The sequence below is a fragment of the Canariomyces notabilis genome (assembly GCF_033297395.1).
Source record: "Canariomyces notabilis strain CBS 508.74 unplaced genomic scaffold N656scaffold_4, whole genome shotgun sequence".
NCBI classification, from domain to species: Eukaryota; Fungi; Ascomycota; class Sordariomycetes; order Sordariales; family Chaetomiaceae; genus Canariomyces; species Canariomyces notabilis.
This window is the reverse complement of record NW_027041826.1, coordinates 627701-649498: the sequence shown is the minus strand read 5'-3', so window position 1 is coordinate 649498 and position 21798 is coordinate 627701. Positions and strand designations below refer to the sequence as shown.

Sequence of the window (21798 nt, the reverse complement as noted above, 5' to 3'; positions counted from 1 at the left end):
TAAGAACGCAGCCGGCCTGCAATTGTGCAACGTTGTCAATTACAATTATCTACGCCCAAGGGGTATTGAAGTGAGGTCCCGGGTCCCCACTCGGTAGCCAAGGGGGATTGTATTGAGGGTGTTTGGAACAGTTTCGTCAGAACACACTCTCTGAGGAAGCAGTGGTGGTTTTCCATTGTAAGTGCAACGCAGGTTGGGACACAGACAGTTCTACGGAGGTATAGCAAATACTTGAACCTTCAAATTTCAACTGCAGGTCGAAGTTGCAAATGTCGCGGGAAGGGAAGATGGCTTCCAGAGACGTAGATGAAGATGATATTCCTATAAGGTTAATGGTTTGAACTTCGAAGATCCTTCAAGTCTTGCGACGTGGAGGCTCTTATATAACGTACCCGCGGGTCATGTGTTTGCCTGGGGACATTCGTACCTACCTATATAGCATCAACTGGCACGAAGATCCCGTGACATGTTCAAGGACATCGTTATTGTGCTTAAACGTTATGTGCAGATTTGGCTGTTGTGTAAGTAGGGAAATTTGATGTCCAGGGTGATTTTTTCACCCAGGACTGCCTCATTCTGGCCTTTCGATTAGGAGCAGGATCGTCGGGGCCAGGCACACACAGTACCGTTGAGCTGGTAACGACTGGGCTGACGGAGCGATGGAGGTGCTGATTGCATCAGTTCACGGCTTTGAACTACTGCTACTCCCCTCGGATTCCCCTCAGCGCTGCCAGCAATAAGTCAAGCCAAGCCAATCCGGACCTTCAGGGCAGTTTGACTTGGTCTGCAACGTCCCCTCCCTTCCCACCGCTGCTTTCCTAACCCCGGCGTTTCCCCGGCGCCGCCCCTCTTTCTCACGACCCACCTAGGTACCGTTGTACACGGAGAGCGACCCGGGAACCACCGCAAGAACCGAACTGCACGGCCACAAGCCCCGCAGAAAATTTCAACTGTCCAATCGGGCCTTGATGCCAGTTGCCAAGCCTTGGCGGTGGCTGCATTTGTGGCGTAACTGGGCCGTGGTTTGCTTCCAACGCTACTCCGTACAATGGGTTCTTGCCCTGTGCTTTGAAAAGCGTGGGTGAAGAATGGTATTCATTGTAGCGTTTTTGGAGGTTGGAGGAGGGTTGAAGGAGGGAAAAGAGCCAAGCCCCCAATGCCCCAATAAATACCACAGTACAGGATTTGCCAAGGGTTCCTCCTTCCCACTCAACAGCTTGCCCAAACTCCGGCTTGAGCCAGATCTGCATCAATTGGCAAGTGGGGGCGCTTGAAGCTGCCTTGGAGGTGGGTAAACCCAATAAGCTTATTGGCTCGCCCGCCTGTCTCCAACTTACGACCAATCGTTGGATAATAAGCTCGCCTCTCATTAAGGGACCTCTTTGGAGACCTGTGAAGGGTTAGACTGTACATACATTCTAATAAGAACCTCTCGCTCGTTGGGGGTACCTTACCGTTGGAAGTACATTACCGTTGAAAGTATCCGATGGCTTAGCCCTGCAGGCGCTTTACACTCATCAGCAACACAACGGGTTCTCTTAAAGCTGCCACACATGGCTTCTCATCACAAGGTGCAGCTTTACCTGGCCCTTCGTCCCAGGTGCCTTCAAAGAGTCTCCAGACTCTATATACAGAAACATGGCTGATCCAGGAAACGGTACGGCACCCACCAATAACAGCAACACCAATGAAGCGCAGCATCAGAGAATCCGCGTGGTCGTGAAGCGACGGGGCCGTTTCTTGCTGCTCAACTTCCAGAACGACGCCATGCAGAGCGGAGACCAGGTCATGAGAACCATTCGGCACGAGTGTAGCTATGCCCTGGTCCCCGGTCGAGCAAGCTGGCTCCCTGCTTCACTGTTCCGAAGGCATGTTGTATATATTGGGACTATCTCGATTGTAAGTAACTCTGTTGGCCCAGTGCCCCAATGGGGCGAGAGGGAGAAAGACCGAATGGTAAAAGCGTCAACGTGAACATGCTAACTGATACCACTCAGCTCTCGCCGCCAGACGACCGCGAATCTGGGAATGGACTTCGCGAAGTCGCCATTTCCCAACTGGAATATTCGGCAGCCCTCACGCTGGCATTCTCCCGTCCGGACATTCTCCGAGATGCCGGGCCGTTCGCGCAGCGATATCCTGATACAATCGAGGTAGATCCTCCAAACCCTGAGCAATCGTTGATGAAAGCGGTTGTGGTCGTCCTGAGGATAAACAAGTCGATTGTGTTCTTCCTGGTTGGGCTGGCCTTGCTGGCCGCAACCGCAGTGAGCCTCGGGGTTGGCATCACACTGTCAAGCCTAGAGATTGGGCTTACGTGCTTCACTGTAGTGAGCGCCGCTCTGTCGTTGATCATTGCTGTGTTGCACTGGGCAACCAAGTGAAGACATGTCTCTTCTTGGTCATGCATATCTGGAAGAAGGGATGTTGCTTCGCCCGTTGATAACGCAACTTGATATTGATATATCGAGTAGGGGAAACTTGGAGACAGGGTCCATATAGACGATGCAACTCATTCGTCAAGTTTTGCAGATGCTCATGAAAGCAACAGTGTCTCTGTGTTATACCTGTTCAGTTGATCATGTACGCACCTGCCATCATCGTGTCGACACCACACCCTCCGATCTATAACTCCACCGTTCTGCCATGTTCTCGCTTGCACCGAGATCAAGCCCAGCCACTTTACCTTCCCTTATTGCCTCCCTGAAAGTGCTGCTCAAGCCAGGTAGGTGTAGAAACCGCCCTCCCTCTCAAGGTAGTCCTTTTCAATCAGCCTGGAAAACCCATTGTTAGCATCATGTCTCGGGCACCGGTAAGAACAAGAAAAAAAGAAACGAAACGAAAAAGAAAGAAGAAAAGGGGGAAAAGAAAAACCGAGGAAGTAGATATAAAACCACTAGGGACTCACTTCTCAATATTTGCCTTGATATCCCCCGCGTCCACAGCGCCGCGGCTCTTGGTCTGGTTGATGACCTCGGCGACGAGCTGCGCATGCGTCATCTTCTTCCTGCTCTTCATGATGCGCACAATCGCCGCTTGCGTTTCGAACTGCCGGTCGGCCGCCACGCGCGCGTGCGTCTCGCGGTTCTCCTCCTTGGTCTCCTTGAGCTGGATCTGGTTGATCTTGACGCGGAACTTGGGGTCCGTGAACGCCTTGTTGACGGTGAATGTATCCGTCGGCGCCACATCGCGGCCCTTGGGGTGCTTGGTCAGCACGCGGGCCTTGCCGCACGCCAGCGACTGCAGCGTACGGTCGAGCTCGCCGCCTTGGAGACCCGTCGATTTCGAGATTTGCTCGTACGAGAGGGCGCCGCTGGGACTTTTGCTGTTGCCCTCGTCGTCTTCGACCTCGTTGAAGAGCATCAAAACCGCTGCTTGGAGCGCGCTGACGAGAAGTTCCTTGGGCCCGCGGTTGAACTGGGCTTTTACCACGCAATGCGCCAAGCTGGGCTTCCACGTGAGCCGCCGACCCGTGTGCTTGTTCTTGTAGTACTTTTCAAACATATTGGTTTGCTCAAGAACCTCGATGGGCAGCCGCACGTTGACGTCGGGGAAGGTTGGCCATGCTGCCGCTGAGAGAACGTTGACGCTGAGATCGACACCCCCGTTGCTCCGTCCGGTACCTGCGAGCCATTCCTTGTACGAGGTCATTTCCTCCTTGGCAAGCTCTTGATCCTTGAACATCTGCTCGAGGTTGTGCGTAAAACTCGAGCCGCACTCGCTTTTGAGCTTGGCAAGCATGCTTCTCTCAGCATCTTGGCTTGCGCTGCGCCCAAGTAGCAGTCTCCGGGCCAGATCCTTCTTGTAGAATGCTTCAAAGACGTCCTTGCCTTCGATGAACCTGAACAGCTCCAAGCCATAGTCCAATTGCCGGTCCAATTCAGCGTCTTCGTCGCCTGTACTCGCCAAGCCGCTCATCTCAGCGTCAGCCCTATCCTTGCTGTCTGATAGCAGCGACTTTGGAAGCGTCTTGAGACCGCCCCGCAGAAGCATGTCAATGTACTTTGCAATCATCTCGCCAACCTTGGACGTGCCAGTGTTCCACGTCGACGAGCTCTTTTTGTCGTTGATGAAGTGGCTGAATGACTCCCTGAGACCGTAGACAAAGACTTCGTCCTTAGAGAATGCGTCCCGTATCATGACGTCCAAGGCCCGCCGCAGCTCCAGCAGGCGGATCACCATATCATCCCCCCTCGCCGTATCGCTGACGATAGCGGTGCCCGTGTCGCGTATGTACCGCTCCCAGGGTCCCTTGAGGCGTTTTTGCAACCCCGACAGTTTCAGCAGCTCGTAAAGCGCCTTGACAGACTCGACATCTGCCGCCTCTAACAACCTTGCCACGCTGCCACTGTCGAGCAGCTTCTCTGAGTACTGTTCGATGAGCACACGATGTGCGTCGGCCAGCAGCTGCCTCTTGGTGGTGCTCTCGAAGTTGAACCCATCACACCGGTCGCTCTCCCTCTGCAGAAGCGTCCCAACCGCGACGATATAGTCCTTCAAGTTTGAGCCGGCGCTCATCTCGGCCGCAAACGTCTCGAAATACGCATGCGACTTGGCCAGGAACATCGGTTCAAACGCCGCGCCGTACACCCCGCACAGCCTCAACATGGTAATCGCCTCTTTCAACAACGCTTCGTCCTTCCTCTCATCCCCGCGGCGCACATAATCCACCATACCACAAACCCCCTCCATAACCCTCACCCCCTGCGGCGAGGCGCTCGCATCCCTCCTCGACCCAAACATGGCCTTCCGAAATAGGTCAATCCCCATCTCCTCAATCCCATGCCTCCCCCCTCTCTGAATGAGCAGCAAATGCGCCCTGTCCAGATAGCTGTACAACCCCCGGACGACAGTGACGACCTCGTTCCACCGTCTCCAGCAGTTCACGACGCCGCGCAGCAAGGAATCCCGGGTGGCATCGTCCCACGCCCCGCCACCACCACTTCCATCACCAGAAGAAGATGAAGATGCGTACTGACGCCACAGCCCGCCAAGCATGTCCTCAGACGCGAGCCACGCGTCCCAGCGCTTGCGGAGGTGGTCGGTCAGGTCGGCGGCCTCGCCGCGCCGGCAAATGTCCTCGACGCCCCGGTACAGACGCTCTAACGGCTGGGGCGGGTTCCGCCGGGCAAAGATGGCTGTGAGCGCCGCGTCTAGGTCGGCGCGCACTCGGGCGTAGTAGCTCTCTATCGCGCTGCTGCTGCTGCTGCCGGTGGTCGTGATTATGGTTGTGGCAGGGCCAGAGCGGAGGTTCTTGACGACCAGCTTGCGGGGTCCCGCGTGCGGTTGGAGGGCCGGGCGGGCGGCGAAGGGGGACGGGTTTTTGCCATTGCGGGAGATGTGGAGGTTGTTCGGGGGTTGCTTTGGCCCCGGGGAGGTTAATGAGGGTGTTGGTTTTGTTGTTGATCCGCCCGTCAGGTCTATCACCTCGGGACGTTTCCCTTGGGCCTTGGCGGACATTGTGGAATTGGTGGTGACAGACGAGTCCGGTCGTGGACGCTTCGCGGCGGTACCGGATTGGGCGGTGTTCTGGTCCTGGGTAAGGTCCGGGTTCGAGTCGACGCGCGGTCTACGCCGCGGAACTGATGACGAGGGAGAGGAGGCGGACGAAAAGGGTGGTGTTGCTGTGCTTGAGTTGGTGGGGCCGGCGGCGTCTAGCACCTGCGGGAATGGCGGAGGCATGGGACGACGGCGCGGGGATTGAAATAGCTTGTAAAGTTCCCCTGGCTTTTTATTGCAATTCGAGTCCAAGTTGGGCGCGCTGCATCACCTAAGGTAAATTTGGCAGTCCGCTAAAGTTAGTTTCGATTTTCGCGCTTGTCCGTCTGCGATGGGTCAGCCGCCGGCCTGGATGCGGGAGAGGCATAAGGCTTCAAGTCGTTGGAAGCGTCGGGTGTGGTTAGGTGATGACGGAGTTAGGCGGAGTGGAGGTATGTACGGAGGTAGCCTTCACCGTGCTAATTGCTAACATTGGTTACACTTTCCTCCGAGATGTAACGTCGGTGTAACGTTGGTGAAATGCATCAACAGGAAAATTTCAAGCGGCACTTGGGGCCCCGCAGTTGGTGCGTCACGGCAACCTAGATCCAAGATCCACGCTGCTCCATTGGAAAGATTCTTGATGCCTTCCATGCCTTGCGCATATGCAGCCGGGAGGAATTGGACCTTCATAAACCTGACACAGTGACACGGGGGCGGAATTTGCCTTATAATCTTGCCTCGGCTCCACCGTCCCGGCTGATGAACATACTGCACCATCTATCCACTCTCGAATATCGTTCTTTGTCTTGAATCAAGAACATCATTTTCTCTGACCCGATGTTTCTGAAACCCGGGCTGCATCTTCTCTTGTAATCTACAATTTCTCCTTGTTTCTTCCCCACGGTAATCGGAAGCAAGATGGCACCCCCTACGGCGCCATTGAACCTCGATGTCGAGGCTATTTCGGGCATTTGTGGGTACGCAGATCGGCACCCCAGTCCTGAGTGAACATCACTCACCAAGAGACCCATCAAGTCGCTGACGGAAATTGTAAACCAGGTCAATATCAATTGCATGCTGGGTGGTCGTCTTCTCGCCACAAATCGTCGAGAACTTCCGCCGCAGCAGCGCCGAGGGTTTGTCGATCCAGTTTATCGCCGTGTGGCTTCTAGGCGATGTCTTCAACATCCTGGGCGCTGTACTGCAGGGCGTGCTGCCCACCATGATCATCCTGGCCATCTACTACACCATCGCCGACCTAGTTCTGCTAGCCCAGTGTTTCTACTACCGCGGCTTCACTCTGCGCGATGATGTGACTCCGCCCCCACCGCCGCCGCCATCGTCATCGCAGCCGTTGAACCCCCGATCGAAGCGCAACGGCAACGGGAAGAAGTTGAGCGAGCCTAACGAGCGCACTGGCCTGCTCGGCCCTGCTTCTGTAACACAACAAGAGCGCTCGCCGTACTCGCACCACGGCATCGACGACCACGAGCGGCGAGGATCCTGGTCGCATCTGTCGCCCGCTGTTCCGCTGGTGGACGAAGAGATCGAGCTTTCTTCCCCCCGCCGTCCGCCCCCGACGCGGCTACAGGCGCTGGCCTTCAACAGTCTGGCCATCCTGATGGTGTGCGCGGCCGGCGTCGCAGGATGGTGGCTCAGCCGGTGCTACGGCCGGGATGGTGGGGACGGGGCGCCTGACGAGGAAGAAAATGACCCCCTGAGCATGAACCTGCTGGGTCAGATCTTTGGCTGGCTCTGTGCCGTGCTCTATCTCGGGTCACGGCTGCCCCAGTTGCTCCTCAACTGGCGGCGCAAATCGACCGAAGGCGTCTCGGTTCTGTTTTTCCTCTTTGCCTGCCTCGGCAACCTGACATATGTGCTCTCTATCCTTGCTTATGACCCCAAATGTACGGGGGATGATGGATGCCAGCCCGGGGAGGCTGCCAAGATCTTTTGGCAGTACATACTGGTCAATCTTTCATGGCTAGCTGGCAGCGCTGGCACGCTCCTGCTGGATATGGGCATTTTCATCCAGTTCTTTCTCTACAGCAAAAGCGACGAGTATGAGAGCAGTGACGAAGAAAGTACTTGTACCGAGGGAGAGGAGAGCGTTGAGGAGGATGCATGGGATGACAGGCCGCTGTTGCAGAGGAACAATACTGAGTTTTAGAAGGTATGGCGACATGGGGTTGGATAGGAAAATGGCGTTGAGAAGCACACGGTATACTTTGTATGATTTTGGCATATTTACTACGGCAAAACATGGACTGGTCATTTCGGCGTCCCGGGGGGAAGAAACCAAAAAGGGAAATAGGCATACAAAGGAAATACGGCGATATAGTCCTGGGTTGGGGGGTAGTCAGGAGATATATTCTACCTATAAACAGAGATCAGATAACTTTTGTCTATCACTCTACCACTCACCATCAGAGCCACCCCAACCTCTTCCAAACATAGCTACCGCCGCCAAGCAAAGCAGTTGCGCCAGTGAAAGCAATCAGCCCGCCATATCCACTCCCATACCCGCCAAAAGCCTGCCCATGCCAAGGCTGCGCCTTCACCATGGCCTCGCTGAGCGGACCGGAAACCACATTCCCAATGCCGCGGCCCATAGCCAGGAAGGCAAAAACCATGCTCGGGTCGGCCGTCTTACCATGTTCATTCCCGTTCCCCTCCGCCGCAGCGTCATCGGCACCCCTCTTCGTAATATCGGTCATAACCCCCGGCCAGGCGGAGCTGTACGACCCGGCAAACAAACCGTAGACGACGCAAAAGAGGTACAGCACGGGCAGGTTAACCGAGAAGCCCCAAATCAAAAAGGTGCCGACGGTAGCGCCGACGGTGGACACCCAGAGACAGGTCGTCACCTCGAGGCGGTCAATCAGCGAGCCCATGGCGACGCAGCCAAAGGTGTTGGCCACGTTGATGAGCAGCATGGTGACGACTGAGGGGAAGGAGCTCGCGCCGAGCACGGCGCTCGCGTACGAGGGCAGGTAGATGCCCGGGAGGAAGTAGCCGACCGACTCGACGATGTTGAAGGCCTGGTACAGCATGAAGCGGCGGTCGGCGAGGAACCACAGGGTCAGCGGCTTGGCGTGCGAGGCCTGGGCGACGGGCAGCCGCGGGCGGACGAAGTAGGACAGCGGCGCCGTCAGGGCAAAGACGGCGCACGCGAAGATGCGAAGCGTCGTCGCGTGGCCCTGCGACGAGAGTAAATACTCTAGCAGCAGAGGCAGGATCACGCCTGCCAGGCCCGTGGCCGACCACATGATGCCGTAGGCAAGCCCGCGCTTGGCGACGAACCATTCTTCGAGGTAGATGATGCAGGACGAGTAGGCGATGGAGCCGCCGATGGCGTAGAAGATGCCTTGGGTCACGATCAGTTGCGTCACGGTGGTGCAGAAAGACGACAGCGCCAGAGCGAGACACATGATCAGAAGCCCCGCGATGGTGCTCCAACGGCCTTGCTTGGGATAGCGCCGGTGGAGGTACATGACAACTGGCGTGTCGAGGTACATGATGCCCTGGGGACTGTCAGTCAGGTGTTTCCTTCCATTGAAGTTGGGCGGTCAGGGGGTGTTTTGCTTACCAGGGCGCATGTCCCGACGACGGGGATGTTGCTCTCTCCCATGAACGGCGCGTGGGTGCTGTAGTAACTCTGGAAGACACCGAACGAATAGCCAAAACCTGGGGCGGGTTCAAGATTAGAACACGCTGCTGCTGTCTTCGTTGATTGTTTCGTCACGCACCCCAGACCAGTGCCTCGATCATGAAGCACGCAGCCAGAAACAGCCAGGCATCCTTGCCGCCATCGACGGGAGGTAGGCTGGGCATCTCATGGCCCATCCCGGCGGTGCCGTCCTCGGCGCGGCCCTCTGAGCTCGTCGCCCGCGGCGAGTTGCTGAAACTCTGAAGCTCAATGGCCGATGTGGCATCCGTGTCGGAACCCATCGTGCCTGCCGGAGAAGCCAAGCGGTAAGTTTGTTGGAGGAAGAGATAATGAGTGAACACTGATTCCCTCACTCACATCACAACTGGATCTTTTAAGTATTTTTCTCATCCACAGACCGCAAACTTCCAAGTCCTAAATCCGCAGTCCCCACATCGCGCCCTTCCTTCGATGGTAGCGACGCCTGACACGGTCCGAATTGGCCAATGAAGGGGTCCGGCGTGTGCATCCTCTTGGGAACTGGGAGATCTTGCATGCAAGGCAACATCTCCGCAACTCGGAATCACGGTCGACGAATCAAGAACCAAGCGATATCAGATACCGAGTGACGGGGTGCTCGTACCGCCACCCGCCTTGTCGGCGAACCCAGAAAGGAAAGGGCGGCATGTCTGGCAGGATCGGCTCATGCCCCGCCCGTTTGGAAACCAAACCGATCCGGTTCTTTGGGGAAATGGGGAACTGCAGGGGTTCACCAAACCTCAACGTGAACGAGCCGAGCGGAAGGAAGCCCTATGCGGGGAGCCGAGGTCCACTCGTCCAATACCCGAAATATGTGGGGCCTCTCAGGTTGATAAGTGAGATCTGGGGACAAGAACACTTGAGATTGACTCCCAACATACAAAACATATAGGGGAATACTATGATGACTTGAGCATTTATACCCCTGAATTTACTCAAGATATCATTGTTGCCCTCTCCCCTTCACAATGACGTCTCCTTCGGTCCTCAGTCTCGAATACCGCGGCCGCGTGGCCATCATCACCATTGACAACGACAGGAAGCTCAATGCTCTCAACCACGACCAGTATTACGACCTCGCGCAAAAGATGCGCGAGGTGGCTGCGCGCGATGACATCTACATAACGCTTCTTATCGGCAAAGGCCGCTACTTTTCCGCGTAAGCGGCTCTACAACCCCCAGGACATCCCCCGTATATACTTACGCATACAACAGCGGTGCCGACGTAACGCTCTTTGACGACGCCACCTCTTCCTCCTCCCCTTCTACCCTCCCGGACCCACAGCAGCAACCGCATCGCTTCTGGCTACAAACCTTCGTAGCCTACAACCTCAATATCGCCCAAGCCTTCTACACGCACCCCAAGATCCTGGTCGTGGGCCTCAACGGACCCGTGATCGGCCTGTCAGCGGCACTAGTGGGCTTCGCCGACTTCGTCTACGCGGTGCCCTCCGCCTTTCTGCTCACGCCCTTCAGCTCGCTGGGCCTAGTCGCCGAGGGCGGCGCCTCGCGGGGTCTTGTGCAGCGCCTCGGCCTGGCCAAGGCCAACGAGGCGCTCATCATGAGCAAGCGGCTCACGGCCGACGAGTTGCTGGCCTGCGGCTTCGTCAACAAGATCTTTGACGAGTGCGGGAAGGGGGAGTACGAGAAATTCAGGGGGTTGGTGCTGAGCGAGATAGACGAGCGGCTCGGGGAGCACCTCGTCGGGGATAGCCTGTTGGGTATCAAGGCGTTGATTCGGCGTCCAGAGCGTGATATTATGGACAAGCAGAACGTCGCCGAGGTATTTGCCGGCTTGGATAGGTTCATGACAGGGGTGCCGCAAGGCGAGTTTGCAAAGGTTGCCTCGGGGAAGAAGAGGCATAAGCTTTGAAGACATTGTATTTATTGTTTTTGTCTTGGATAGCGTCCATAGCCCAGCACACCCATCAAGGTACGTCAGGTCAACAAGCCGAATAGCAGTCCGGTCCTCTTGGAATACTCTTGTGACGCCTTGGCCAGCCTGTCCACAAGAGCAGGGTCTTCCAGACCCGTCTTTTTGAGAATCGCTTCTTCAAGCTCCTTGAGCACAGCTTTCTGAGACCCTTGTTGTGGTACAAGGAATAGCCGGAGATAGTGTATGTCTAGAAGCCACTGCACCAGCAGGTCTTGCCGTTGCTCTAGGCTTGTAGTTTCCTTGGTTGGTTCATCCTGGCCGGCCTCGTCACCATCAGAAGCTGTTTTCGTTGCCTCTTCGGAGTCCCTGTCCAAGTTGTCGAGTGCCTCTAGCCATATTCCAGTGAGCTTGTGGGCCAGATCTTGTTTTAGCACAGTAACAGCCGCAGGACTCCACAGATCCCCGCCCGCATCGCCCATAGCAGCTGTTAGATCCCTGAGGAGCTTGAAGGCTCCCGGCGACGGTGACCCGGGTAGCGCCGGCTCTCCCTCCCATAGGCCCCTTCCGACAACCGTCTTCCGGGCAAGTGCCACGGTGGCGAAGTCATCCAGGGGTGACACGACCACTGTCGCAGCCAATGCCTCATGCAGCGGTGGCACCGCAGCTAAACCGAAGACCCTAAGCGCGTCCACATCCGGCAACCGCGCCCGGATGTCCCTGATAACCCTCAGGAGGTACACGGCGACCGCCCCCCTGTTCGGGCCCTCTTGCTGCTCCTTCCACAGCACCGTGAGGTGGTCATCTAACTTTCTGAACGCCTCAACCAGCAAGCGATCCAAATGCTTGCTCAGCGCCTGGGGGTCTTCCTTGGCAAGCAGCTTCTGGCGCTCTTCAATCGTCTCCTCGTCTTCGATTTCATCGACATCGTTGTCCCACCTCTGCCGCCTTAGCTGATCCACAACCTTACCGACGTCTTCAATAACATGAAACCACGATCGGTAGCTTGTCACAGCCTTGGACACAGCATTGTTCCGGCCGCAAAGTCGTGCGACAACGTCCTGTGCGAACTGGGCGGCGCCGTTGGAGAGGTCAGTGTCGAACGAATCCACGTCCCACAGACTCTGGTGCTGATCGGTGGTGCCCTCCCGCCAGGCTTCAAGAGTTGCAGATACTTCCGAGCCCACGAGCCGTAGCTTGGCAACTTTTGCTTCGAGAACCCGCAGCATATGCTTACTGACGGCACTGCGGAGGTCATCCAGCATGACTGAAGGATCGAAGCCGCGCGCCCTGCCGCCTTCAGCGATCCAGAGCTTCAGAACGCTGGTACGCAGCTCGACGATGGCCTTGAATTCGGTCATGCCCTCCAGCGTCTTCTCCAGCATCTGAAGCAAGACCTTGCTTCCTTTGCTGGCCCAATTAGTGAGCATCTCCCGGGCCTGTTCCCCATCCAGATCGTCATGGCGTATGAATGGCGTATAGAACTGAATCTCATCCCCACACCATCGCTTGTAAATATCCAACCGTAGCCCCTCAATCTCCTTTAACGACGCATTCTCCAGTAACCGCTCGTCCTTCAGTGAAACCAGCGCATCGGTCAGCTTATGCGGAACCAGCGTCTGCACGTCCTGCAGTGTTTTGGTATAGAGGCCCAGCGCCCGCAGCACGTCCTTCGGATTCCGCGCCGCCCGCTCATCCTCGTCCACCTCGAGCGCCATCGCAATCGCCTCAGCCCTGACATTCAGAAAGTGCCTCAGCACATCCCGAGCCCCGGAAGTCGTAGCAAGACTGTACGCGCTCAACGCCTTGAGCACGTCACCCTGCTTCATCCTCCTGCGACTTCCACTCCTCAGCACAGTATCGATCCTCCTCATCAACTTCGCCCTTTGCACCGTCTCCAGGCCCCTCTTGATCTCCTCTACCCTCCCATTCCCCTTCCCCTCTCCCGCAAAGCTCTTGACGAGCAACCTCCCTAGCACGTACAGCCTGGCAGCAACCACCAACCCATCCCCCGTCCCTTCACCAGCATCACCACCACCACTAAGATCCCTCGTAACCTTATCCAACCCCAACTCAACACCCTCCAGAAACCTCTCCCTAGCCAGCCCACCCAACCCAGCGCCACCACCACCACGAAACCCCCCAACCCAACCTCCTTCAGCAGCCGCTTGACCATCATTCTTATCCCTCGTAGCAGCACCCGCACCACCACCACCACCAGCAGTAACAAACGCCCTCAACCCCTGGGCCTTGCCCGCGACGACGCCGCGGCCGCAGCGGGCGCCCATGTCGCCGAGGACAGCTCGGACGGCATCCATGTCGGCGCGCATGGCGACAATGGTGTCGGCCGTGCCCAGCAGCTCGCGGTAGGACCCGCCCACCTGGGTGCGCAGGCGGGCCGCCACGTCAGCCACCTCCCCGCGCACCGCATTGTGCACGGCGCGCAGTTGTGGTAGTGTGTAGGAAGGTGTTGTTGAGGTGAATAGCTGTGCTGAGGACGTCAGGTCGGGGGAGTGCAGGTCTAGGTTTGCCGGTAGGGCGGTCATCTTGTCTATTTTTGCTTCTATTTTGCCTTTTCGTTGTTGGCTTTTCTTGTAGGGTAGGAGAGGCCGGTTAAGGATTTGAGAGCGGGCAGGGTCTGGTGCGAGGGGGATGAGAATCCAATCAACGGCGGACGCAGGGTAGGGGGCTGTGCGTAGCGAGCGGTTGCCGGAATTGACTGCTTGCTATGTTGGATGTGCCATTGATGACTGAGCAGATCCAGCGGGCAATGGCCTGTGGTATGCGATATGGTTGTGGTCGGGAACGGTACTTCGTCGGTCGACGCGGGGCTTGAACACGTAAGGAGCTGGTTCAACTTCCGAAGTTTGAAAGGTCAAGTATAGCATCTGATCACACCTAGCTAACCCTAACCCTGTCAAACATTCGGGAGGTCAATGATGAATCAAAATCACATCCTTAAAAATCCAGCATGCGACTGCGAAATGGACCAATTCGTGACCAGAAATTGCTTGAACAGTCGCTTGCACTCAATCTTCTCAGCGCGGTTTTACTAGACTAAGAGCCTGGATTCAATTCATAACGGTACGGAGAACACAACGGCCGTTGCCGGTGAGTAACTATCCTCACCCATGCCAAAGTCTTCAATGGAAGCAGCAGATACGGTAGGTGCAGTTCAAAGGAGTCCAAAAGCGAAGTCTAGAATACCCTACAAACACCAAATGAATCCAATTCGCCCCGAGACTCAGCCCACACTTCAAGAAATCAGTATGCCAAAAAGTATGTCGAGATCACCCCACTGTCACGGGCCTTGAGAGTTGACGTCCGCGGCTTGTAAAGAGGGAAGAGGTGATCAGAACTTTGCTTTAGGAGGCCGGGAACGGAGGAAGACCCATGGTGTATGAAAAACCCTCAGCAAGCCACTTCGTGGAGCCACCTAACCAGCAAGAACAAGAAGTTCAACTCTTCACATGGCGGTGCAGAGTTGGGTCTCTCGTCTTGCTGGTAAGGAGAGAAAAGAGGAAACGGGTAAAGAAGCTGGCCGCGAGGGAGATTTTATTTGGGGGCAGGGTGGGGCAGGTTTGGTGGGTATGCATTTACCTAGCCAGTTACGGTTAGCGTATTTGTTCTTTAAGGATTTGAGGTGCATGTTGCAACTCTTGTCTGCCAGTGACCGAGTGCAAACAACAAAACAGTGCACGTTCAGATACAATCAAGAGTAGATTTATGTTTACGTTAAACGGCCGTTTGCCTGCGCTGACGATCGAGCTATTAATACTGAATGGTCTATTTCTGTCGAGATTGAACGCTCTAGTCAAACCAAGAACCTTACCCAAGTGGCCGACTCTCCAATGCCCTCATCTACATCCTCGACGGTATCCACCAGCCCTCTACCACCGCCGTTATCAAGCGATTCGCGATGGCCGTCTGCGGCGGAAGGCGTAGTGCGCCCTCCACGTACCCCTCAGGGGCCCCTTCTCCCAGGTTGCTCGTCCCCTTCAACAATGCTTCCCTGACTTCCTCGAGAGGGAACCACTTCGCACTTTCGAGCTCCGCGTCGTGTCCAAGATAGATCTTCTCGCCATCGCCGGGCAGCGCCTGGCCGATGGCGCCAATCATCAGGCTCGCCGGGAACGGCCACGGCTGCGAGCTGTGCAAGATCACGCGGCCCACACGGACTCCGCTCTCCTCCCAAACCTCCCGTCGGACCGCTTCCTCGATGGACTCGCCGGGCTCCTGGAACCCAGCGAGCGTGCTGAACCAGTACTTTGGCCACCGCCGCTGCCGGCCCAGGAGAACCTTGGTCCCATCTGCGCTGATAACCGCCATGATGACCGTCGGGTCCGTCCTAGGGAAGCTATGGTTCGAGACGGTACCCCTCGTCGCGCAGGGCTTGCGGTTTCTGACTTGGCCGCCCGCCTTGTCTGTTGGCGGACACACCCTCTTGGTGCCCGCGTTAACAGACAGCGTCGGCTGCCCGCACTGAGCGCAGAACGGCGTCCTCACGTTCCAGTCGATTATGGCGCGCGCATGCCCGTACATAGCCGCTGCAGAAAGGCACTCTTGTCAGCAAACCCTTTGCTCTCTGGTGAGTAAACATAGAGGAGCCCCCGTCTTTCTCACCTTGCCCGGCGTGTAATCCCATATGCCTCGGTCCCCCCTCATAAAATACCAACCCCCTCGCGGTTACCGCCTTAATCACTTCTTCCGCCCTCTCCTTCAGCCCGTCGTCCCTGGGCGTAACATCCAGAGCAAAGTACGGATCGCCCTCAAAATCCCTGTACTTAAACTCCTCACCACCCTCCCCCTCACTCCCACCACTACCGCTACCCGAAAACAAACCCTTCAACTCCCCCCGCTCATCAATCCCCAGAAACACAATAATCGGCTGCGGCCCCTCCTCAGAATCATACTCCGCAATCTGCTCCTCCTCAGATCTAGCAAAGGGTTCCGGGCCCGTGAGGGGCAGCACGTCTGCGCGCGAGGCAAAAGCGAGGTTAGCCGTGTCGGTGGGGGACCGGACAAGCGGGGCGAGGTCGCGCAGGAGCAGGAAGCGGGCGCGCGGGTGGGCAAAAGCGGCGCGCAGAAAGGGCCCGTCGCTGCGCAGAAAGGAGACGCGGTTCAAAGGGGATCCCGAAAAGTAGTTGGCGATCTCCCGGCCGAATTTTTGCGATAGGAGCGAGTCCTCTGTCGGGAGGGACGGAAGGTCCGGGATGGGCATTTTCGGGTTCCCTTTTTTGAAATCAATTACTGCGAGGGAGATCAACCTAAGTAATGCTGCAAGAGGTGAGGAGTAGCTGTCTAAATGTGTTAATTTCTCAAGGCAGGTAAATAATGTACGTCAAGGCTGAATAAATATCTGAGCTACGGAGTGGCCACCCATATTGACGGAATTTCGGCTTGCCCTGGCGGGGGCGGGGTTCCAAGTTCATCATGTCCACCGGACCTCGGGGCTCCACTGGCAAGGAGATAACCCGGGTTGATGAGTAATTACCGGTCGGCGTTTTGCCCCTTACCGATCGGTACCTAACTTTAGTTTACGGATTGGGGATATCCCCGTGTAAGGGCACTGCATGGACGAGAAGACGCGGCGCACATTATCAAGCGACGGGAATTCACAGAGCAAACAGCGATTTCATTCCACTCATGCTATCGTGTCTTCGCCCTGTGAAACGGCCCGAGACGGAACCCGTCCCCAGAACCTCCCGCAACATGCAGTTTAGTACAGGCGCTTGGGAGGGGACATGGTGGCCTTGATGGTCAGGCTGCCCACGTTCTGCCAGCCCTTCTTGAGCAGGGAGACCAGGTAGTTGATGGCCAACATGATGTTGGCAACCAGCTGCTCCTGGGTCATGCCGACGTTGCCGACGGCGACGCCCATGCACAGCACCTTCTTGAGCTGGAACTTGACCGTCGACTTGACCTCGTTGATCTTGCCGCTGAGGTCGTCCGAGTGGGAGACGGGGGTGGGGAACTTGCCAGCTGGAAAACCAAAAAAAAAGGATAGATTAGCATTGCTCCCCTCGATCTTGCTTGAGGATATCCGGTGAGGCAGAACATACCCTTGGAAAGACCGGGACCCAGCAGACGGGGGATCTGCTTGATCAGAGTGTCGGAAGCGACAAAGGCATCGTACTTGCGAGCCAGCTTCTTGATCAGCTTCTTGTTCTTGTTGAGCTTCTTCAGGTCGTCGGCGCTCATGGCGTCGACACCGCCGTGCTTGGCACGGTCGATATCGTGCTGGTCACCGAGAATGCAGATGCTCATGTTCGGGCGGGGGACGGTGGGCAGCTTGACAGTGCCAGAGAAACCTATGCGCTTTCGGTCAGTTCTCTCTCGGTCGGGGAAGCCTTTCGATTGCATCTTCGGTGCTCGGTCGACGTACGCTTGTCACGCTGGGGGTCATAGTTCTTCAGGCCGATCTGGAGCCTTTTTGGGACGGTCAGCGTCACTTCCTTCAAAACTGTCGGCAATTCGAGCACTTACTCGACGGTCTCCAGAAAGTTGCGCTTCTTCGTGTTGTTGCTGTAGTCGAGGAGCTCAGCGACATTTTGACGCACACCGGCTGCAAATCAAGTCAGTTGACGCCCTGGATGAGCTATATGACAGCGGAGAACCGTACCGACGGAGATCTTGGACATTTTGCCGTCTTCCTATAGAATGAATTCTAAAGGTGAGGTTTATTGCGTCGTGGACGAAAAAGCTGGGATTTGAAGTCAGGAAACCGAATTTGCGGAATCTCCGCGATTTTTTGTGTGCAGCATCTGCATGGCATGGTGGGTTGAACCGGGGTGCGCTGGCCCCGCTGGGCTGCCGGACTTCGCCACTTGGCAACACCTGTTAGCTTCGTGAGCTCAGATATAAGGGGGCGCAACCAAGTACCAACATCGCCAGACTCGGCCTTCTCAAAACGGCAGTCGACATCGTTCCTGCAGTGTTGTCAGAAGCAGGTCTTGACAGCGCCTTTTTCTTTTTATTGCTAAACATTTGCTTTCACTGACACATGTTTGTTGTTTTTCACAGCAACAGAGTGAGTCGCTTCGGGCATGCATACATGATGCGGCGAGCTCCGGCAACCTGAAGCCCACCGTTCTTGGGCCTTGTGAATCCATTCGACTTGCAATCGATCATGTTTCCCAGATGGACATGTGGAAAAAGCTTGACCTTTACCGACCAGATCGGCCGGACCCACCCATCACAGTGGTTGTCCGCCCGGTATGGTAGGTAACGCAACGATGGACTCGAGGGGTGAGGCGACCGGCGTGTTTTGGGGGGATCAGCCATCCGTCGTAGGTGCAGTGAGAGGTAAGGTGTGGGAGGTGGCGGGCCGCAAAGTACGGCTTGTTTGTTCATCTGTGATATCCGTCACGGTCCGCGTCACACATGCGGCAACGACTCCGATAATCCCGCACGAAAGATCGCGTTGGACGACGGAGGCCACGGCCTTTTCTTGCCGGAGCCTGTCAAGGTCTCAAGGAGACCAGCACCACTATAATCACACCCCAGGTTCTCAATCCGGGACAGGTATTAGTAACGGCCCGGTGTTAAGGACTATGACATGGCTATGCATTTGCACGCCAATGATCCTGTAGGTAGCCGAGCTTCTTGTCGCACAGCTACGAAGGTGTGAGACTCTTCCCCCTCAGATCATTCGGGAGGAGTTTGGCCGACGTCGTCCATCTGGTGATGCTGGCTCCGCTGAGGCTATACCCAGTTGTAGCCACTATCCATAGGGCTGCATTACTTCAGGGATTGGTATCACGACAGCGGCTGCGGTTATGAACTCTTGGCTGGCTGATCTACCTTGCATTTGCCCCCATGCAGATGCATATCCTCGAGCTAGAGACTCATTGTCCTTTCTAGGAGCCGTCTCTCACGGCTAGGAGTCCTTAGGGGGCTGATTTGAGGACTAAGAGTGAGCCAATTAGTATCTCTGGGAACAGAGGATCAGCAGGCTAGATTGTCACGGGTTCCCGCTGAGAAGTGTGCCTCTATTTGTTGATGGATCCCAGCTTCTCAATAGCTTTGAAGTGAGATAACTCTTCGAGGCTTCAAGTTTGGGGGTAAAGACTCAGTCTTGTTTGTGGGACGTTTCTAAAATTGGATATCCTGCATTCAGGAGAAACAGAAGTCGAAGCCTTGAAGCTTTTTTCAGCGATGCCTTTGTCATCGAAAGGTGAAACACTAGGTAGGTATTCGGCTATCACCTGTGATACTCGGCATCTTCAACGCGGCTTGGGACTTTCTCATCGTTCTAGTTTGCACCCAAGCGAGGCTGGTCCGACCTTAACCAGTGGCTGAAGAATGTGTTACTATTTGCTCGTTGACTCACAGGCGGCCTCCCTAACCACGTCACTGGTGACGATGAGATCAGTGATGCCGGAACTCACCTCATCGTGGTTATGAGATATTGACGAGAGAAAGGGGTAGAGTGACGGTTCAAATTGTCTTCACTGCCAAATCGAAGCAGCACATAGGTAGTGAATCGTGCTAGTAGAGCAACTTATTGTTTGTCCAGAGCATGGCATCGTGTCACAGGTCTGGTGGTTTGCTTGAGCAAGTCAATGTATTCCAAAATGTTGCAAGAATTGAAGTCACCGCAGGATTCCTGCCACCAGCCCAGGACACTCTCAAGACAGCGTGATATCCACGCGACGATGCCTCCCCGAGCGCCTACGCCTCGGCCGAGAACTGCTATATTCCACCACTACCTCCCACGTCCTCAGGTCGTAGTCCCATTCCGCCCTCAGATGCTCAATCTCACTGGTGAATACTACGGAGTAAGATCTCCTCGGGGTTCTATCAGCCGTGCTGACGTAATGACGGATCTCCCACGTCGACGACATTTTCAAATCATGCCTCGGCATCGAGACCAGCAACAGCAATGCTTTACCACCGCCCTGCCAACTTGACCCTTTCGCTGCCCTTGAGAATCCAGTTCGGGCCGGCAGCCAGGAAATTGAGTGTGAGCTTAGCTAGTCGACGGAGTTCCTGTGGTGCAAAATCAAGCAATCGTAAGCATAGGTTCCGTAGAAGCCTCTCCCGGCATTTTGCTACCCAGAGGGTGTTTCGCGAGTAACTATAGGGGTTATTGGCATACCCGGATCATTGGGGAATGGTGGCTTAGGAGCAGGCTGAGATGGAGTGTTGGGGTTTCGGTAGAGGAATGGTTGCCGAGCGTTATGTCGAGCGGCGGCCATGGCGAGCTCGTGAATTCTCAAGAGGTGCTTTCGGGCCTCTGGAGAGCGAGAAGGGGAGGGACAGGTCGAATCTGAGTGATCAGTCGAATCGAAAAGAGAGCTATATTTCTCCCCTGAAAGACTTTAAATCTCCGTCCATCTGGCCTCCTCACCTTTCCTCTGGAATTGCCCTACTTAGTAGACAGCATCAGATAGCTCGTGCTCCTGATCGACTTCCGACAGCCCGTTGTGAGACGAAAGCGCATGTTTGGCCGGTCCCTGATCTAAAAGTGGCAGAACTACGAAGCACCAATGACGTGTTGGCGCAAACTGCCGCCCTTCCCGTATCCTCATCAGCTCAGGTCGATCTGTCATGACAAGTGGTTCTAAGTCGGGAGGTGCTGTGCAACACCATCTGTCCCGGACTGAGCGTACCACAGCCCAACTCTGGAGTCGCAAATACGTAATGAACACACGGAAGCAGATCCCGGGAGGCTATCCCGATGGGGTGGCCAAAGAAGCCAGGTTCCTGGATCCTGGTGTAGCCCTTTCGTCTGCTGGGTCGATCTGGGCAACCGTGTCTCTAAGAGCTCCCGCCAGGGGTGAGCTGGTGATCGGATTGGGACGGTTAGGACCAGTCTCCTCCGCAGCATCATCGCCATGGACGCCCAATGTGGCCCCTTTTCATCGACTCATGCATTACACTAGTAATTGCTCTGTCAAGCCCATCGGGATACACCTATGTCCGGTGGTTTGATGTCTCGGCATCGCCGCTAGACAGACCAACGAGGTACCAGCCGGCGTTGGTGCAACAGGGCGACCTGTGTAAGTGTGAAAGATGGTTCGACGTAGTGCAGTTTGTCGATAGCTGTTGCCCGCGTCTTCCTTTGAGGACGGAACCTCAGGATTGTAATCCTTAAAATCCTATTCTGGTCTGATGAGAACGCGAGGCGGCAAAAGATCGTCACCTAGCATACTGACATGTTGGCTACAGCAAAGAGAGCGGCGGTCCGCGGCGTCTTCCGGATCGTGACGCCAGACCCAAAGGACGCACATTAAACACATTTTACATCTTCAAGTCGCAATCCGCGGGTGTTCCGTAGCCTCAGCTCAGTCAATGCGGCGCTGGCCTGACTCGACGGAACCTGGTTGCTGGTCATTGATGTACATAGCCCGACACAGTGATGGAATGTCGAGAAACCCGTCATCCAATATCCTAGCTGTGTAGACTACGGATGCTGGTCCAAAAATGGAAATAGTGACGGGCAGACCCAGGATACTCTGGCACGCAAATATGACCGATGGCGAGTAGGTGGATTCAAAACCGGTTGATTAATCGTGCCTGAAAGTGTATGAATGAAGAAGAAAAAAAGGGAAGGGGAAGGTTCAACCCGAGCAGGGACGGGATGAAATCTGCAGTCGGCTCCATGTCGGGCCGAGGCGGTCCAAAACGCACAGACCACTTCTTCTGAGCAAGTAAGGGAAGGGCTCTAGATTAGGGGAGTCGAGAGCCCAGCAACAGGGTCGGTTGAAGAAGATATAGGTGGTTGAACATATATAACCCTAACCCTTGTACG

At 55.7% G+C, this 21798-nt stretch overlaps 9 protein-coding genes across 9 annotated transcripts; 3 read left to right on the top strand and 6 right to left on the bottom strand.

Moving 5' to 3' along the window:
• Positions 1–661: 661 nt before the first annotated feature.
• N656DRAFT_484439 (uncharacterized protein) lies at positions 662–1681 on the bottom strand. Its single transcript, XM_064809808.1, has 2 exons — positions 1455–1681; positions 662–1390 (listed from the first exon to the last, which is right to left on the bottom strand). Exon 2 carries the CDS (start codon positions 1368–1370, stop codon positions 855–857), a length of 516 nt encoding a protein of 171 aa, XP_064672712.1. The 5' UTR covers positions 1371–1390; positions 1455–1681; the 3' UTR covers positions 662–854.
• Positions 1408–2560, top strand: N656DRAFT_776228 (uncharacterized protein). The gene is made up of 2 exons (XM_064814595.1): positions 1408–1899; positions 1998–2560. The coding sequence occupies exons 1-2, from the start codon at positions 1639–1641 to the stop codon at positions 2382–2384; spliced, it is 648 nt and encodes a 215-aa protein (XP_064672711.1). The 5' UTR covers positions 1408–1638; the 3' UTR covers positions 2385–2560.
• A 344-nt stretch (positions 2561–2904) lies between these two features.
• On the bottom strand, positions 2905–5682 carry N656DRAFT_704375 (Cullin-domain-containing protein; the record flags this gene model as incomplete). The annotated part of the gene is made up of 1 exon (XM_064811171.1): positions 2905–5682. One exon carries the CDS (start codon positions 5680–5682, stop codon positions 2905–2907), a length of 2778 nt encoding a protein of 925 aa, XP_064672710.1.
• A 392-nt stretch (positions 5683–6074) lies between these two features.
• On the top strand, positions 6075–7875 carry N656DRAFT_726313 (PQ-loop-domain-containing protein). The gene is made up of 2 exons (XM_064812571.1): positions 6075–6458; positions 6541–7875. The coding sequence occupies exons 1-2, from the start codon at positions 6400–6402 to the stop codon at positions 7649–7651; spliced, it is 1170 nt and encodes a 389-aa protein (XP_064672709.1). The 5' UTR covers positions 6075–6399; the 3' UTR covers positions 7652–7875.
• A 32-nt stretch (positions 7876–7907) lies between these two features.
• Positions 7908–9432, bottom strand: N656DRAFT_842932 (MFS general substrate transporter; the record flags this gene model as incomplete). Its single annotated transcript, XM_064819065.1, has 3 exons — positions 7908–9005; positions 9071–9168; positions 9231–9432. 3 exons carry the CDS (start codon positions 9430–9432, stop codon positions 7908–7910), a joined length of 1398 nt encoding a protein of 465 aa, XP_064672708.1.
• A 317-nt stretch (positions 9433–9749) lies between these two features.
• N656DRAFT_484381 (ClpP/crotonase) lies at positions 9750–11075 on the top strand. The gene is made up of 3 exons (XM_064809807.1): positions 9750–10005; positions 10062–10328; positions 10385–11075. Exons 2-3 carry the CDS (start codon positions 10138–10140, stop codon positions 11040–11042), a joined length of 849 nt encoding a protein of 282 aa, XP_064672707.1. The 5' UTR covers positions 9750–10005; positions 10062–10137; the 3' UTR covers positions 11043–11075.
• Positions 11076–11107: 32 nt separating this feature from the next.
• Positions 11108–13869, bottom strand: N656DRAFT_747973 (uncharacterized protein; the record flags this gene model as incomplete). The annotated part of the gene is made up of 2 exons (XM_064812947.1): positions 13261–13869; positions 11108–13194 (listed from the first exon to the last, which is right to left on the bottom strand). Exons 1-2 carry the CDS (start codon positions 13586–13588, stop codon positions 11108–11110), a joined length of 2415 nt encoding a protein of 804 aa, XP_064672706.1. The 5' UTR covers positions 13589–13869.
• Positions 13870–14903: 1034 nt separating this feature from the next.
• Positions 14904–16263, bottom strand: N656DRAFT_787686 (uncharacterized protein; the record flags this gene model as incomplete). Its single annotated transcript, XM_064816631.1, has 2 exons — positions 14904–15589; positions 15666–16263. 2 exons carry the CDS (start codon positions 16261–16263, stop codon positions 14904–14906), a joined length of 1284 nt encoding a protein of 427 aa, XP_064672705.1.
• A 498-nt stretch (positions 16264–16761) lies between these two features.
• N656DRAFT_795825 (ribosomal protein L1) lies at positions 16762–17683 on the bottom strand (the record flags this gene model as incomplete). Its single annotated transcript, XM_064817462.1, has 5 exons — positions 16762–17024; positions 17105–17353; positions 17428–17471; positions 17529–17607; positions 17665–17683. The coding sequence occupies 5 exons, from the start codon at positions 17681–17683 to the stop codon at positions 16762–16764; spliced, it is 654 nt and encodes a 217-aa protein (XP_064672704.1).
• Positions 17684–21798: the final 4115 nt, after the last annotated feature.